Source organism: Alosa sapidissima, chromosome 17 (genome assembly GCF_018492685.1).
Source record: "Alosa sapidissima isolate fAloSap1 chromosome 17, fAloSap1.pri, whole genome shotgun sequence".
In the NCBI taxonomy this organism is placed as follows: domain Eukaryota; kingdom Metazoa; phylum Chordata; class Actinopteri; order Clupeiformes; family Clupeidae; genus Alosa; species Alosa sapidissima.
Window position 1 is genome coordinate 1,523,151 of NC_055973.1, and position 18,021 is coordinate 1,541,171.

At 37.0% G+C, this 18,021-nt stretch overlaps 1 protein-coding gene across 2 annotated transcripts in view; it reads left to right on the forward strand.

Moving 5' to 3' along the window:
• Positions 1 to 13,087: 13,087 nt before the first annotated feature.
• The window catches only part of dipk1c (divergent protein kinase domain 1C), a 28,048-nt gene continuing 23,114 nt past the window's right edge, over positions 13,088 to 18,021 (forward strand). For both annotated transcript variants that reach the window (XM_042068044.1, XM_042068045.1), the window contains exon 1: positions 13,088 to 13,766. In XM_042068044.1, coding sequence (XP_041923978.1) covers positions 13,554 to 13,766 — 213 coding nt within the window. In that variant the 5' untranslated portion in view covers positions 13,088 to 13,553. The remainder of the gene's footprint in view (positions 13,767 to 18,021) is intronic.

The following is an 18,021-nucleotide window of genomic DNA, read 5'->3' on the forward strand; positions in this document are numbered from 1 at the left end:
ATCCAATTGCGTGCAGTGAGATTTTTAAATGCATGCTTGTTGCAGCCCCTCGAGTTGGGCCATTACATTGTTATTGGCCAGACCCTTAATCTTTCTAGATTATCAGGGTGTGGATTTTCCAGGCTACAGAAAAATAAGGCTTTGACAAATTCGGGGAAATTCTTGGATTCTGCCATAGACCTCAATGTTAAAAAGGGAGCTCGATCACCGCATAAATGGGGATTAGTGCCCCCCCCCCCCCCGTGCAGGGCGTGTACTACTGCTACCCTATTTGCATACATTTCCACGGACAGGAAATGGCCTCTCAGGAAGTATATTCGTAATCAACCATCTTTGATATAACTGGAGAGAGTGACTAAATCCTGCCCCCATTCAATTTCAATGGCCTATGCTAGGCTAGCTACTTCAGCCAAAAAAGTTTGAAATTGACCGCAGCCATCTATAAAAAAAAAAAAAAGGCGTTTCATGGACGCTCATTTCCGGCACCCGCTAGAATTAGCCAATTAGGTTCCACATTACAGACGTAGACAACGTAAGGTACAACGGTATGCCGTTGATGCAGATTGGATATGCTCTCAGAGGAAAAGAAGTTGTTCGGGAAAACACTTCACCTACCCTCACTATACTCACTATAGGCACACATTTATTTAATTGGTTGGGCTAACATTTTGGGGACGTTTGTGTAGAAGTTTGCCCTGTGTCTCAAAGTCTTATAATGTGATGTTCAAATGTGACAGGTTAAACAATGCGAGTCAATATTGAGTAAGGATTCACTTTAGGCACACAAATAATGATCCCTAAATGCTTTGGACAGGCTCTATACACAGGTTTCCTGTTTACCAACAAAACTAGATGCGCACGCAGCCATGGGGCAGAAGACACTTGATGGCTGTCCACAACGTTATAAACTTAACCTAAATAGTCGGCTGCTGTAAGCTACAATCTGAATTTTTTGTATACCCCTGTTGTCTAAATGATAATAACATCTCATTTCAGACTATATTTCAGAGTTTGCCGTTCATTTGCATTATTAATATAACATTGTATTTTGTCATTTTTGGTGAAGATATGCATTCCGTTAGGGATATTGAACATATTGAACATTCTCTAACCATCGTGATTTCAAATTGGTGCAGTTTTCAGCACAAAAACTCATTTTATTCTTTTCATGGACAGCACTGCTCTATGCTGTTCTATGGTGCTTTCTGCCTCTTAGTTGTGCACGCATGTTTTCATGATGTTGCATAGAAATCCATGTATTAGGCATAAATGTGCCATATGTAGGCTATTCAACAAAAATTACTATTTGAAGTAGACATGAGACGTAGGAAACTTGTGGATAGCTGGGATTTTTGCTGCACCCAGTGTGAATTTGCAGCTTATTAACCCTACACAGACAGGCAAAATGAAACCAACGCAAATTAAACTTACCGATAGAAGACCAAAGTTAGGTGGTGTAAGGTGTATTGTGGTTCGAGCAACCAGACATTTCAAGAGTTTGCAACTGCTGTCACTATCAGACTTTCCTATTCAGTTGTTGCTATCGAGGCTATTTAAAGTAAAGGGGTTGTTGGATATTTGGCTATTGCATTGATAGGCAGCCTAAGCATTTTAATCAAATAGCCTACATAGCCTAATCATGTCAATGTTGCTGGAAAGCAAACTAATAGAAATGAATTTCGTTTTAAATCATGGGGAGACATAGGTTATGCCTAGATGATCCCAACACTTTGTTGATATGGACTAAAGGTAGGCTACAAGCATTTCCAAATAGTTTTTATAGCCTGATAATTGGCTGATAATTGGATTTAGGTCATTGCGAGTTGAGTTCTCCCAACACACATTCCAGAGAAGCATGCACAGAGAGTAGAATGAAACCAAAGAGCTGTTATTTATTACCCTGGAAATCCAGAGTTCTCGCAAGAGCACTAACCTTAACCCTTAATCTTTCTAGATTATCAGGGTCTGGATTTTCCAGGCTAGTTATTCCACAGTCCGGTTGACTTTCAAGAAGTGAAAATAAAGGATGCAAAAATACGGATAAACTAAACAATATGATATAACAGTAGATTCTATATGAATATGCGAGTACAAGTATGCGCTATGCGGTCGGAAAACTATTCCATCTGGCCATCTAACCTGCTGCAGTGTCAATCAGTGAGTCAATTAAGGCCTACACATTCGCGCCTGAAAGGCACGTCAAGATGGAGTGGCTATGTCAATACGTTACACACGTGCAGGCTATTATTCCCTCAGAATTAGGAAGTAACTTAGAATTTGTCTGATTCAGAATTCCTAAATGTGGCTCCTAGAGTCACAGTCAGTTACCTTGCCAACCCACAAATCATGCAAATAGTATTATAACATTTACTTTTTTCTTTTATTTACCACAAAGCTTAATATAATACACCCTAAACCATGCTGGCAGTAAGTCAAGAATCCGTAGCTTAAGGCAGTCGTTTTATTTGTCGTCTTCCAGAAATGCTTTACCAACATGGATGCGCGAGGAATCTCGTGCCCAGCGCTAAACCAAAGATGGTTGATTACGAAGATACTTCCTGAGAGGCCATTTCCTAATCCTGGAAATGTATGCAAATAGGGTAGCAGTAGTACACGCCCCGCACATTTATGCAGTGATCGGGCTCCCTTTTTAACATTGAGGTCTATGGCAGAATCCAAGAATTTCCCAGAATTTGTCAAAGCCTTATTTTTCTGAGCAATGGATGCACATTTCGGACATGGTATCATGATCTCCAAACCCTCCTCCCCATTTCAGGAGAATGTTTCTCCAGTCGGGAGAAAATCAACATTAATGAAGGCACACCAAGTTTGTTTTGTACTCCGGCTTCTGTCTGGCGTGGAACCGAGGCGTTCAAACGTCAGTCATACGTCAGTGACACGCCCCTGTGCAGGTGGGAACTGAACCAGAGCCCGTCTCTAACTGAACTCCACTTTGCCCTCATAGACATGAACTAGGACGACCCATCTTGCTACGCATTAATTATCTTTGGCTGAACTCATGCATGAGCAGTCATCTACCAATCAGCATCAGTGATGCGCGGTCGGCCCGAAATTGAGCGGTCCACTCGCGGTTATGAGTCATAAAAAAATATTTTAATGATATCCGGGTCATTTGTGGGCGGGTCAGTTAAAATGAATTGAATAATATATATATGGGTGGTTGACGTTTTAGGCCGAAAAAAAGTTTTTTAAAAAAAATTCATATATTAGGCATGGAAATCACTTAGCTTGTTGTACTGACCCTTCCATTCCCAAAAATATGTAACCCAAAAGCCTTTTTATTTTCATAATTTCTTGATGCCACATCAAATGATATGGTGTCACGCCATATGATAAATAACACCACGAAACAATCTGTTAATACAAAAAAATTATTATATGTATTATGTGTATTATATGTATTTCACAAGCAACAAAAGACAGTTTAAGACAGGTATATCATGTAAAGGTTCACTTTCAGAAATCACAACTATGCAAAACAGAATGCCACCAAATATTGTATAGCTCTTGGGTTGCCTGAGTTTTTTTTTCTTCTCAATGGTGGGCTTCAATCTGAATGTTTGTAGTTCCCCTTTGAGTTTATTCTCTTTATATCTGTTGAAAGACAAATTCAACTATTTATTCAGATAATTTAAAAAGTTTTCCTGCATTATAATCAGATTCAATTGTTGCAATTACTTATAGTGCTAAAGACAACATTAATATTATTGTTTTCTTTAACACCAGAATTTTTTTTCTCAGACTACTATTGATATTTATACAACAATTGGGTTCTATGGAACTATTTATTTGTTTCTGATTGGCCAACAGACGTTCCATGAGTTGGAACTGTCCCCTGGAACTGTCCAGGGAACTGACCTATCGCAAGCCCCGCCCATCGAACGCGGATGAGCCAATGGCAGTCCAGTAGCTCTGCACATGTAGATAAAGTCCGACAGCTTCACCAGAGAGGGTTAAAGCGGAGCGAGAGGCGCAAACGTTCGACAATTTCCGCGTTCGATTATTGCAAGGGGGAGGGGGGGAAATCCCCCTTTATGCAGACCAGAGTAAACCCTCGCTGCACTAATGTCAATGAAGACTTGTGGAATTTTACCAATAAATTGGTCATTATGTCTTTCTGGATTTGTTGAGGTTTTTTTTGGAAAATGTTGTCATAATCTGTAAGTGTTTGGGATCATTTCAAGCCTAAAAGTGTAATTTTTTAGTGTTCGGATTTGTAATAAAATAACTTAATATCAGACCATGCTGCTGCCAGTTACTGTCCGGTTGTTAGCATGCTAGCTAGCCTCTTAGCTAAGGTAACATTTTAAACGGAGAAGTGTAATTTCTTTGAAATGACAACTAGCTGAATAACATTACTGACATTAGTTAAAGTGGATAGTTTATACTCAAGTGAATTTGCAACAGTATATTAAGTTTAAGCGAAGTCCTTCAACTACTAGTCACTTGTTAGCGCATAGCTGTATTGCCATAATCAAGGATCTTTGGCTTCACCTTACGGCTCCATAGAAATGCCTGGAAGCCGTGATTTTTTTCCGGTTTAATGGGATTGTATAGTGATGTAAATGGAAAAGGGATGGCCAAACGACATGTGTGGGATTAACGCAACACCGATACACAGAATAATGACTTTCAATCTTCACTAGAGAATGTAATTCCAGGGAATTACGAGTGCATGAAAATGGAAAAATGGCTGCGGAATGAAATATTGTTAAATATATTGTCTAAAATATAATCTAAGTAAAAAGATGGAGGTCAGATAGAGAAAAAAGCTGGCAGGGAGTCATCAATTGATGACAACTGACAGTTGGAATGGCCGAACAGTTAAATAGTTGAGTAGTTTAAATAGTTAAATTATTTTATAGCGAATTATTGTATTGAGGACTTATTTTGAAGTTGAAGTTGTTGAGGACAGAGGAAACAGTTGGCGGGAGTTGTAGTTGATGACGACTGACAGTTGGAATGGCCGAACAGTTAAATAGTCGGACAGTGAAAATGGTTAGGTTATTTAATAGGATATTATTGTAGTAAGTACTTTTTTTTTTTTTAAACAGTTGTAGGCAGAGGAAACAGTTGGCAGGAGTCATAGTTGATGGCAACTGACAGTTTGAAAGGCTGAACAGTTAAATAGTTGGATAGTTAAAATGGTTAAATTATTTAAAATGGAGTTATTGTAGTGAGGAGTTTTATTTTGAAACAGTTGTGGTCAGGGGAAACAGTTGACAGGAGTCAAAGTTGATAACAACTGACTGTTGCTAGAGTAGTTATGGTGGTTACTATGCTGGTTGCTAGGTTAATGATGTTGGTTGCTAGGTTTTAACTGTGAATGTGGTTGCTAGGCTGTTGCTAGGGTACTTGAAGTCGTTGCTAGGTTGTTGCTAGGGTGTCCATGGTGGCTACTATCAGAAAAAAAGGAGTTACTACAGTGGTTTGCTAGTATAATTATCTTGGTTGCTATGGAAACAGTTGAACAGCTAAATAGTTGGATAGTTTAAATGGTTAAATTATTTAATAGGGAATTATTGTAGTGGAGACTTTTATTTTGAAACAGTTGTGGGCAGAGGAAACAGTTGAACAGGATCTGTAGTCTTAAGAGAGCCAGATTGTATGCTTAAAGCCTGAGACAGACAGTTGCTGGAGGTGGCCGGAACCATATGGCTCTGGCCGGAACACTTGGCATAGGATTCCAAGTGCCCTATTGTGATGCCATAATCGGCAATGTTAAGTCTATGGGGAAATTTTTAATAGTTTTTAATTAATAGTTCAAAAAGTATAAAAGTTACAAATATGAAAAATACATTCCACACCTGTCCTAAGTAAGACCTACATAACGCAGTTTGAATGAAGTTTCTACATTAAACGGTTGAAGCCGCATTAAACGCAGAAAAAATGCTAACTAGCATGCTAACATGCTAACCATGTGACTTAGCTAACTTAGCTAATCATTTTAAGCAGTTTTGCTAAAAATGCTAATTAGCATGCTAACTATGTTAGCATGCTAACTGTGCTAGCATGCTAACTATGCTAACCATGCTACTTAGCTAACTAGCTACAGTGGGTAGGAGTCATAGTTGATGACAAGTAACAGTTACAATGGCTAAACAGTTAAAAAGTTCAGTAGTTTAAAGGGTTAAATTGTTTAACAGTAAAATATTATAGTGAGGACTTTTATTTTGAAACAGTTTTTGGCAGAGGAAGCAGTTGAACAGGATGTGTAGTCTTAATAGGGCCAGTTTGTATGCTTAAAGCCTGAGACTGGCAGTTGGTCCAGGTGGCCCGAACACCTGCCATAGGATTCTAATTGCTTAACGGCCGTATTGTGATGTCATAATCATAATGTTAAGTCAATGGGGAAATTTTGATAGTTTTTAATTAATAGTTTAAAAAGTATAAAAGTTACAAAGCTGAAAAATACATAGCACCCATGTCCTAAGTAAGACCTACGTAACATAGTTTCAATGAAGTTTCTACGTTAAACGGTTGAAGCTGCATTAAATGCGTTAGAAGAAGAAGAAGAACTAGAAAACGCAATTCCAGGGAATTACCAGTGCATGAAAATGCAAAACATATGGTGTGAAATATATTGTTAAAACAGATGATGTGCTAATTGGCAACCAACATGATGAGGTTTAATATAGTTCAAATGACTGAACTAGGTAGATGAGGTTTAATATAGTTGGAATGACTGAACAGTTAAATAGGTGGATAGTTTAAAAGGTTAAATTATTTGCTAGGTAGACAAAGTTTAATATAGTTGGAATGACTGGACAGTTAAATAAGTGGATAGTTTAAATGGTTAAATTATTTGCTAGGTAGATGAGGTTTAATATAGTTGGAATGACTGAACTAGGTAGATGAGGTTTAATATAGTTGGAATGACTGAACAGTTAAATAGGTGGATAGTTTATATAGTTAAATGATTTGCTTGGTAGATAAGGTTTAATATAGTTGAAATGATTGAACGGTTAAATAGGTGAATCATTTAAATAGTTAAATTATTTAGGTAGATAATTGACGATAACTAACAGTTGGAATGGCCCTAATGTTTGCTAGTAGTTATGCTACTATGTTATCAAAGATAATAATGTTAACCAAGTTTTTTTGCTAAAAATGCTAATTAGCATGTTAACTGCTAGCATGCTAACTATGTTACTTAGCTAACTTAGCTAATCATTTTTAACAGTTTTGCTAACTATGCTAATTAGCATGCTAACATGCTAGCATGCTAACTATGTTAACCATGTTACTTAGCTAACTTTGCTAATCATTTTTAGCAGTTTTGCTAAAAATGCTAACTAGCATGCTAACACGTTAGCATGCTAACTATGCTAACCACGTTACTTAGCTAACTTAGCTAATCATTTTAGCAGTTTTGTTAAAAATGCTAACTAGCATGCTAACATGCTAACTATGCTAACCACGTTACTTAGCTAACTTAGCTAATCATTTTTAGCAGTTTTGTTAAAAATGCTAACTAGCATGCTAACATGCTAGCATGCTAACTATGCTAACCACGTTACTTAGCTAACTTAGCTAATCATTTTTAGCAGTTTTGCTAAAAATGCTAACTAGCATGCTAACATGCTAGCATGCTAATTATGCTAACCACGTGACTTAGCTAACTTAGCTAACTAGCTACAGTGGGTAGGAGTCATAGTTGATGACAAGTAACAGTTACAATGGCCGAACAGTTAGTAGTTTAAAGGGTTAAATTGTTTAACAGTAAAATATTATAGAGAGGACTTTTATTTTGAAACAGTTTTTGGCAGAGGAAGCAGTTGAACAGGATGTGTAGTCTTAATAGGGCCAGTTTGTATGCTTAAAGCCTGAGACTGGCAGTTGGTCCAGGTGGCCCGAACACCTGCCATAGGATTCTAATTGCTGTGATGTCATAAAGGCCCAATGTTAAGTCAATGGGGAAATTTTGAGTAGTTTTTAATTAATAGTTTAAAAAGTATAAAAGTTACAAAGCTGAAAAATACATAGCACCCATGTCCTAAGTAAGACCTACGTAACATAGTTTGAATGAAGTTTCTACGTTAAACGGTTGAAGCTGCATTAAGTGCGTTAGAAGAAGAAGAAGAATAAGAATAAGAAGAAGCCTAGGAAGAACAGTACAGTGCATTTTCATGCACTGTAATAAGCAGAAGAATAAGAAGCCTAGGAAGAACAGTACAGTGCATTTTCATGCACTGTAACTAGAAAAGCATTTCCTGAAGGAAATACAGTGCATGAAAATGCAAAAATATGATGTAAAATATCATACAGAGTAAAAACAAACTATATTGGTTGCTAAGTAGATGAGGTTTAATATAGTTGGAATGACTGAACAGTTAAATAGGTGGATAGTTTAAATGGTTAAATTATTTAGGTAGATAGTTGACGATAACTGACAGTTGGAATGGCTCTAATGTTTGCTAGCAGTTATGCTAACTATGTTAACAAAGATAATAATGTTAACAAAGTTACTATGCTAACTAGCATGCTAACATTCTAGCATGCTAACTATGCTAACCATGTTACTTAGCTGACTTAGCTAATCGTTTTTAGCGGTTTTGCTAAAAATGCTAACTAGCATGCTAACATGCTAGTGCTAGCATGCTAACTATGCTAACCACGTTACTTAGCTAACTTAGCTAATCATTTTAAGCAGTTTTGTTAAAAATGCTAACTAGCATGCTAACATGCTAGCATGCTGACTATGCTAACCATGTGACTTAGCTAACTTAGCTAATCATTTTAAGCAGTTTTGCTAAAAATGCTAACTAGCATGCTAACATGCTAGCATGCTAACTATGCTAACCATGTTACTTAGCTAACTTAGCTAACTAGCTACTGTGGGTAGGAGTCATAGTTGATGACAAGTAACAGTTACAATGGCTGAACAGTTAAAAAGTTCAGTAGTTTAAAGGGTTGAATTGTTTAACAGTGAAATATTGTAGTGAGGACTTTTATTTTGAAACAGTTTTTGGCAGAGGAAGCAGTTGAACAGGATGTGTAGTCTTAATAGGGCCAGTTTGTATGCTTAAAGCCTGAGACTGGCAGTTGGTCCAGGTGGCCCGAACACCTGCCATAGGATTCTAATTGCTTAACGGCCGTATTGTGATGTCATAATCATAATGTTAAGTCAATGGGGAAATTTTGATAGTTTTTAATTAATAGTTTAAAAAGTATAAAAGTTACAAAGCTGAAAAATACATAGCACCCATGTCCTAAGTAAGACCTACGTAACATAGTTTGAATGAAGTTTCTACGTTAAACGGTTGAAGCTGCATTAAATGCGTTAGAAGAAGAATAAGAACTAGAAAAGCATTTCCTGAAGGAAATACAGTGCATGAAAATGCAAAAATATGATGTAAAATATCATACAGAGTAAAAACAAACTATATTGGTTGCTAAGTAGATGAGGTTTAATATAGTTGGAATGACTGAACAGTTAAATAGGTGGATAGTTTAAATGGTTAAATTATTTAGGTAGATAGTTGACGATAACTGACACTTGGAATGGCTCTAATGTTTGCTAGCAGTTATGCTAACTATGTTAACAAAGATAATAATGTTAACCAAGTTACTATGCTAACTAACATGCTAAAATGCTAGCATGCTAACTATGCTAACCATGTGACTTAGCTAACTTAGCTAATCATTTTAAGCAGTTTTGTTAAAAATGCTAACTAGCATGCTAACATGCTAGCATGCTAACCATGTGACTTAGCTAACTTAGCTAATCATTTTAAGCAGTTTTGCTAAAAATGCTAACTAGCATGCTAATATGCTAGCATGCTAACTATGCTAACCATATGACTTAGCTAACTTAGCTAATCATTTTAAGCAGTTTTGTTAAAAATGCTAACTAGCATGCTAACATGCTAGCATGCTAACTATGCTAACCATGTGACTTAGCTAACTTAGCTAATCATTTTAAGCAGTTTTGCTAAAAATGCTAACTAACATGCTAACATGCTAACTATGCTAACCATGTGACTTAGCTAACTTAGCTAACTAGCTACAGTGGGTAGGAGTCATAGTTGATGACAAGTAACAGTTACAATGGCTGAACAGTTAAAAAGTTCAGTAGTTTAAAGGGTTGAATTGTTTAACAGTGAAATATTGTAGTGAGGACTTTTATTTTGAAACAGTTTTTGGCAGAGGAAGCAGTTGAACAGGATGTGTAGTCTTAATAGGGCCAGTTTGTATGCTTAAAGCCTGAGACTGGCAGTTGGTCCAGGTGGCCCGAACACCTGCCATAGGATTCTAATTGCTTAACGGCCGTATTGTGATGTCATAATCATAATGTTAAGTCAATGGGGAAATTTTGATTAGTTTTTAATTAATAGTTTAAAAAGTATAAAAGTTACAAAGTTGAAAAATACATAGCACCCATGTCCTAAGTAAGACCTACGTAACATAGTTTGAATGAAGTTTCTACGTTAAACGGTTGAAGCTGCATTAAATGCGTTAGAAGAAGAAGAAGAATAAGAAGAAGCCTAGGAAGAACAGTACAGTGCATTTTCATGCACTGTAATAAGAAGAAGCCTAGGAAGAACAGTACAGTGCATTTTCATGCACTGTAATAAGAAGAAGAAGCCTAGGAAGAACAGTACAGTGCATTTTCATGCACTGTAATAAGAAGAAGCCTAGGAAGAACAGTACAGTGCATTTTCATGCACTGTAATAATAATAAAATGCCTTGGAATAACAGTACAGTGCATTTTCATGCACTGTAATAAAATGCCTAGGAAGAACAGTACAGTGCATTTTCATGCACTGTAATAAGAAGAAGCCTAGGAAGAACAGTACAGTGCATTTTCATGCACTGTAAAAAGCCTTGGAATAACAGTACAGTGCATTTTCATGCACTGTAATAAGAAGAAGCCTAGGAAGAACAGTACAGTGCATTTTCATGCACTGTAATAAGAAGCCTAGGAAGAACAGTACAGTGCATTTTCATGCACTGTAAATACGATAATAAGAAGAACAGTGATAATAGTCCATTGCATTTAAATGCAATGCAATAAGACTACACATCTTGTTCAACTGTTTCCTCTGTCCACAACATAGTTTAAATGGTTAAATTATCCACCTATTTAACTGTTCAGTCATTCCAACTATATTAAACCTCATCTACCTAGCAAATAATTTAACCTTTTCAACCATCCACCTATTTAACTGTTCAGTCATTCCAACTATATTAAACCTCATCTACCTAGTTCAGTCATGCACTGTATTAAACATCATCTACCTAGTTCAGTCATTCCAACTATATTAAACCTCATCTACCAAGCAAATAATTTAACCATTTAAACTATCCACCTATTTAACTGTTCAGTCATTCCAACTATATTAAACCTCATCTACCTAGCAACCAATATAGTTTGTTTTACTCTGTATGATATTTTACATCATATTTTTGCATTTTCATGCACTGTATTTCCTACAGGAAATGCTTTTCTAGTTATTAATATTATTATTATTATTTTATTATTTATTTAATCGTTTATTTATTTATCTATTTAATATGTAATGTATTTATTTCAACTTTTATTTATTTCATTTATTTATTTCATATTTCATTTATTTATTTAATTTTGTCACAAAAAACATTCCATACATAATCATATACGTAAGAATAACTTTACAATGTATTCCCTGAGCATAATGTTATACTGGAGAACTGATACAATAATGCCTTCCATACAAACTCTTCCAAAGTGTTTACATTAACACTTCAGACTTCAGAATCAGCTGTAACACTCAGGGAAGCGTGATCCCTATACAGTAAATGTTCACATCCATTTAAAATTCCTGTATTATTTATGCATTTAGCTGAAGCTTTTATCCAAAGCGACTTACAGATACCAACAGGGATCAGTCTCCTTGAAGCAACTTGGGGTTAAGTGCTCTAGGACACAACAGTGGGAGCCAATAATCTAGTGACTCCCACTAATCTAATTACTTTTTGTGGCTACTGCATGTTAGCCACCGTATGAATACATAAAAAATCTGTAAATAAACAAATGCCATTAAAGAAAAAACTGGCTTTGAGAGAATATTTCAATATCACCAGGTTTTCCATTCCATTTCCAAAATTATATTAAAGCATTATAAAGATGTAAAAAATGAACAATAAAATTAAGTTAAAAGTAGGCGTGTTTGATCACACTGGCTGAAATGCATATGTCTTTGTTTTAAATCTGTAAGTACATAGGCAAAGACTTCCATACCTTTTATTCATATTTCTTATAAGATCATTCATAATGCAAATTGAAATTATATGTAAAATAAACAGCTTTTAAAATATGGATACAGTTCATTTTTGAAGAGTTATTAAAAAATATCCTCAGCTTTTCCTGATGACATATGACTTTGAGAAGGTCTAATCTTTTATGGACAGGTCTTTACTAGATTAAGGATGGTGCTGAACCAAAATAATTTGCTGTCTGGGCTTGTTTGCTGTTGTCCACACAACTGTTACCTACAATCTGGCTGAGGGAAGGCGTTCTGTGAAATGCTGTCCTTTGGTGCTCACACTGCTTCCAGTTATGCAACCATGAATTTTAATGGTTTTAAGTGCTGTTAGTGCTTTCCAACTTTCTTAGCAAACTAAGTAAAGCACCAATTTCATGTCAAGCACATTTTGTTATAGAAAATAAGAGAGTAGCTCTGTGAGTAGGATCGTTTCCATGTACATTTTATTGAGGCAATCATTTGCAAAAGGCCAGATATAGTAAACTTAAAGTTATGGAATAAGTGATCTCAAAGGAACTTATTTAACAGATTCTTTCACTCTCAATCAAATGACAAATGAGTGCTGTTATGGTCTTGGGTGAGTTTTGTTTGGGTTTTCATGTACAACACATGGTGTGACAGTGCTGTGGAGACAGTTAAGGAAGGGAGGGGCTTTCTTTGGCTACCAAGGAAACAGGGGAAGGCTGATTGTGTCCAGGCGACCCAGAGCAGAGGAGGAAAGCCTTAAAAAGGGGTGGGAAGGAAAGGAAAGGGGTGGGGTGTAGTGGTAAAGAAAAAGTCAGAGGAAAGCCCATAAAGGGAAAAAAAGAAAGGAAACAAAGTGGGAGGGTGTAACAGACAGAAAAGTGGGAGAGAGATGAGAATGCAAACGAGAAAGTGGTTCTGGTTTTAGAAAGATTGTCTGATTTAAGAACTCGGTGCCTGAGTGAGCACTGAATTTCTGTCCCTGTCTCTCTCCCCCTCTCAGTTTCCAGAATGAAATGCAGGGGGACAAACTAGAAAAGGACTATAAACAAGACTTCAACTTTGAAAACAAAGCAAGAGAGAACAGAAGAAACTCTGATATGGCAAGGAGACAGAGGCCGAAGCAGAATACCATCAGGGGCACCCTTGATTGGAGCTTTCCACAACCATGTTCCTTTAACCTCAGTAAATACCATGGAGGACCACAGTGAGAGCTAAAGTTTCTTTCTGATCTGGGTGAATTGACAGTGTTTGGTCAACAACACAACAACTGAGTCTCAGCCAAAGTGGGGAGAAGCAGGAGAATAAAGGAATAAGAGATGAGGGAATCACAATGCCGGGTCCTGTGCACAGCCAGGAAGTGTGGCCTTCTCAAATGGTTTAGTTTAAAGGTGTGCAAGAGGAGTACTTTCCTCTTTGCTGTCTTATGGTTCGGCTCCTGGCTGCTCCTTAATGGCCTGTTGCTTGTACACAGGAATATGTTCTCAGATGTCTGCACAGATGACAAGAGCCGAAGCATACTCCAGCGAGTGGTAGGAGTTTTTAGCTTATTATTGTGGAATTGATCTGTTTTAGATATCAGTATCAACTGCCTGTGTGTGTACATACTGTACATTGTACATACATTACCCAGATATTTTGGGTTACAACAGTGCTTATTCTACCATTTCCCAATATTGTTATTACAATAATACTCCAGTTAATTGGTACATGTAGTCAAAGTCACAATTTCTTCAATGAGGCTAGAGTCTTCTTTCTTACAGCTGTGTTCATTTTTTCACATACTCCTAAATCTGTTTGGCTTAGGCTATTTAAATGTTGTATGTTGTATCTAATGTTTTGCCTCATTGTTGTATGTTTTTTATGCCTTGTTTTTGGCTGTTATTGATAATCATGATAAAGAAAAATGATAATCCTTTGATCCAATGTCTACAACTAAGTTAAGATCAACTGAATTTAACTACATTTAAAAAATAGCAGGAGATAAACCTATTTACAATGTAAATTGTACAAAAGAAATTGTCATTGCTGACACATTAAAAAGTTTGCTAGTTATTACATCACTAACAAACAAGCTCATGTCATCCACATTAAAGATCCCAGGTCTGCCAGAATTTGACAAATCCACTAAATGCATGATCACCTCAAAGCTATACGGCATCAAACAGCACCAACTATGTAAAATAAAATAAAATTTTAAAGCACTGATTATGGTGTATTGTCCTCAAAACTAGTAAACTAGTCTTATAATACAGAATTCAGATTCGCTGTAGAAGCCCCTTATCATGTTCTCTCATCTACCTTAAGCACTGGAGGCCTCTTCAGGCTAATGTACATTTTGTGTACGTTTGTGTCTGATGTTTGTCTATTATAATGGATGGAATTCCATTGGAATCAGTGCAGCAATTTAGACCAGCTGAGCTTTTTTTCAACAGGTAAACACAAGGCCAGAACATATTTCTATTAGGAGTGTTTTTGAAGTGTAATAAAAATGCATACCAAAAAAACATACCAAAACTGCTTCAAGTTTCACTCACATAGTCTCACTTGAACAGTCAAACAATAGGAGACTTAGGACAGACAGAATGTCACAAAATTACTTAAAAAATGCATGTATTATGATCCACAAATGTTCAACAATTTAGGTCCAAACAGACCCCAGTCTTTGCATCTAGAGCAGCTCCCTTCCTGGAGTTAGTCAGAATCAATGTGGTCAGACCAGTAGGTCAGAACATATAAGTATGGGCAGTGGCGTCATGCCCATTGAAATAAAGGGGGCACGTGCCCCCTCGGATTTTTCCTCCCTGATCATTTTTTTGATCATAACTTTCCTATTATGCTCCATAATAAGCCAGAGCCCATAACGACTCAAATGTATTCTTCTGGATGTGTAATAGACCGTAGCAAAATAGCTGAAGACCGGTCAACACCAGCCCTTTTCCTAAAAGTAGTGTCTGTGTATGTTCCCGTAAGAACTCTCACGCGCATTGAGCTCGCAATGTTTTGCTTGTGTTGAACTGTTACAGTTAACTTTAGGCTACAGTTTGAACTGTTACAGTTACAGTTTAAACAGATACAGTCAATGGTGTTGAAGTGGTAAGTAGTCTAGCTAAGCAATAAAAAGTAGTGGAATTATTTGTGGTTGACCAGGAAATTTTGACTTGGTGAAAAGTTAGAACTATGGATTTGATGTTGGCCGCGAATTCAGAGCATTATGTTAACGTTAGCCTACATGGTGTCAGTGTAACGTAGCCTAGGCTACTCTTACAAATTGTACAAATATTTGGCAAAGTCTTCTGTTTCCAGTTTCATAGAAACGAGGGTGTTTGCAGTGACTACAAAATCCAACCTAATAACATTAGGCCTACTGTACCAAGGCATCGCATTGGATGTTTCTCCACTTGTTCTATTCTCGTATCTGGCAGCTAATCCATGTAGTGAAAAGAGATTCAAAAGGAGGCCTAAAGTTGTTTTATATAGCCTAAATAGGATCGCTATGACCGTGATGTAGAGGGCAAGAAAGTATAATAGTCTCTCTCATGTGCTTATAACTTTATTATCAGGTCACTTGCTCATGATTTGCAGGTAGCAACTTAAAAATGAGGTAGCCTATTGCTTGCCATGATAATGAAAAATATATTACGAATTATAACGATTAAAATTTTTAATCACGATTAATCGCTGAATTCCTATAGTTAATCACGATTAATCACATATTTTATCATATGTGTAAGGGTCCTGTCCTGTTTTTGTTTTCCCTGTTTAGTGTTTTCCTTCATGTCTGCTCCTCTTGTTTACTTCCTGTGTCCTGTTCCATGTGTTTGTTTGTTTTGCCATGTGTTTCTGTGCCCGTGTCTCCGCCCCTCACCTGATTCGCGTTAGTCTGTTAATTATGGTTTCCACCTGTCTTGTTTTACCTTGTTCATTGTCCACCTGTGCCCTGTTACCCCTGTGTATTTAAACCCTCTGTCTCCCCTCAGTCTTCGTCGGTTATTAGTCAATGTGTGTTGTGTTACGCAAGGTTTGTTTAGTTGGGAATAAAGATTCTTGTAACTCTTAAGATTGCCTTGCTGTACTTTGCCCTGCGTGTGGGTCAAGCCCTTGCAACCGTGACAATATGATTAAAATTCTATTATTTTGCATTTCTGAACTTTCCAGGAGTCCATATTAACAATAAAGCAATTATTATTTATCTTGATTGGGATTCAAATGAAAGCAAAGCAAGTTACTTTATTAACTGAACTTTAAGACATAGGTCTATTTGATTATTTCAAATCAAATTTCAAAAGATGTGCAGCAGACCTGAGGCAACACAATATATTCTTCAGAAATATAGCTGATATAAACTGAAATAAATGCTACTGCAGAAGTGCATGCACAAAATGTAGGCCTACACACATTATAAAGGGCATAACAAACAGAAAATATGATGGGCCTATTCATAATCTTTGAGTTCAGTTGAAAATAAGGAACTTTTCAACATGAGTGCATTGCCATTTTATAGGCCTACAGTCTATGGTGCACTGTCACTTGCCACACACATCAACGCCGAAGTTTTTAACAGGCAAACACTGGATGAACAATGGATTTTATGGAGCAGCGACCAAATATAACTGAATCGTGATTACACGGCTGCAAAGTGCGATGCTGGTGTGCGGAGTTGTATTGAAAGGAATGGAATCTAATGTAAATGAATGTCGAAAGCAGAGTGCATCGCAAATAGTAGCAGCCAAAGAGGAATGTTGAGAACAGAACAAGTGACGGTGAAAAAATCTTTGGCGGCACACAACTAATGCGTCAGCCTAGGCTACTACTCTTTGGCCGGCTCGTTAGCCCAACCAAGTGTGTGCAGCATGCCTTTACGTAGCCTACTAATGGCGCATCATCATAAAGATACATTTGATCTGCATCTGCATCACGCCCCATTTTAGCGGAAAACATGTTAACATTATATCATTGAAAGACAGCTAGTAATCACACGTTGACGTTACATCTAGTTATTAATTCACAGGACATTCAATCATTATACTAACACGGCAGTTATGAAGAATTGTGTTTATGTAACTTACTCATGTCGAAACGATGTACATTACCAACCTTATTCGTTTGCAATACCCCATGTATTATACAAATTTAGCATGTACACTTACCATAATATCCCATGCAAAACGGTTAGCTTGCTAGCTAGCTATCTGTGGAACTTCAGTATAACATAGCCAATTATCTCACCTAGTTGTAGGAAATAGGCTACGTTCATATTACAAGTGATAGAATGAATGTGTGACTTATGTTTAGTGGATGTTATGACATGTAAAGTTAAGCTTGCTGAACTTAATTAGTCAGCCACAGGCAGTTTGACCATAACTGTCAACATTCCCGTTTTTCCCGGGTTTCTCCCGTATTTCAAGGTCATCTCCCAGCACCCCCCCTCCCCCCGTTTTGTTATTTCTCCCCGAAAACTCCCGTAATTTGCATGGCCATCAAACCATTTTAAAATCATCATCATCCATTCAGGTTGGCAGATTGTATATGAAATACACCCTACACATATACGATCACTTAGTTTCAATTTCAACCGTTTTGTCAAAGGCTAAAACCTAGCAACCCAAAACCCAAATAAGGAAGCGGGTGCCAACTGTGCTGAGTCTCGTCGTAAGCAACTCCAGAACTAGCTGTTGTGAAATTGTTGGGAATTTAATTGATTAACACATCACATAAACTGTTATTGAGTGTTGCTGATAGCCTACACGGAACTTGTTCCCTCGGAACCAAATCTGACAAGCAAGC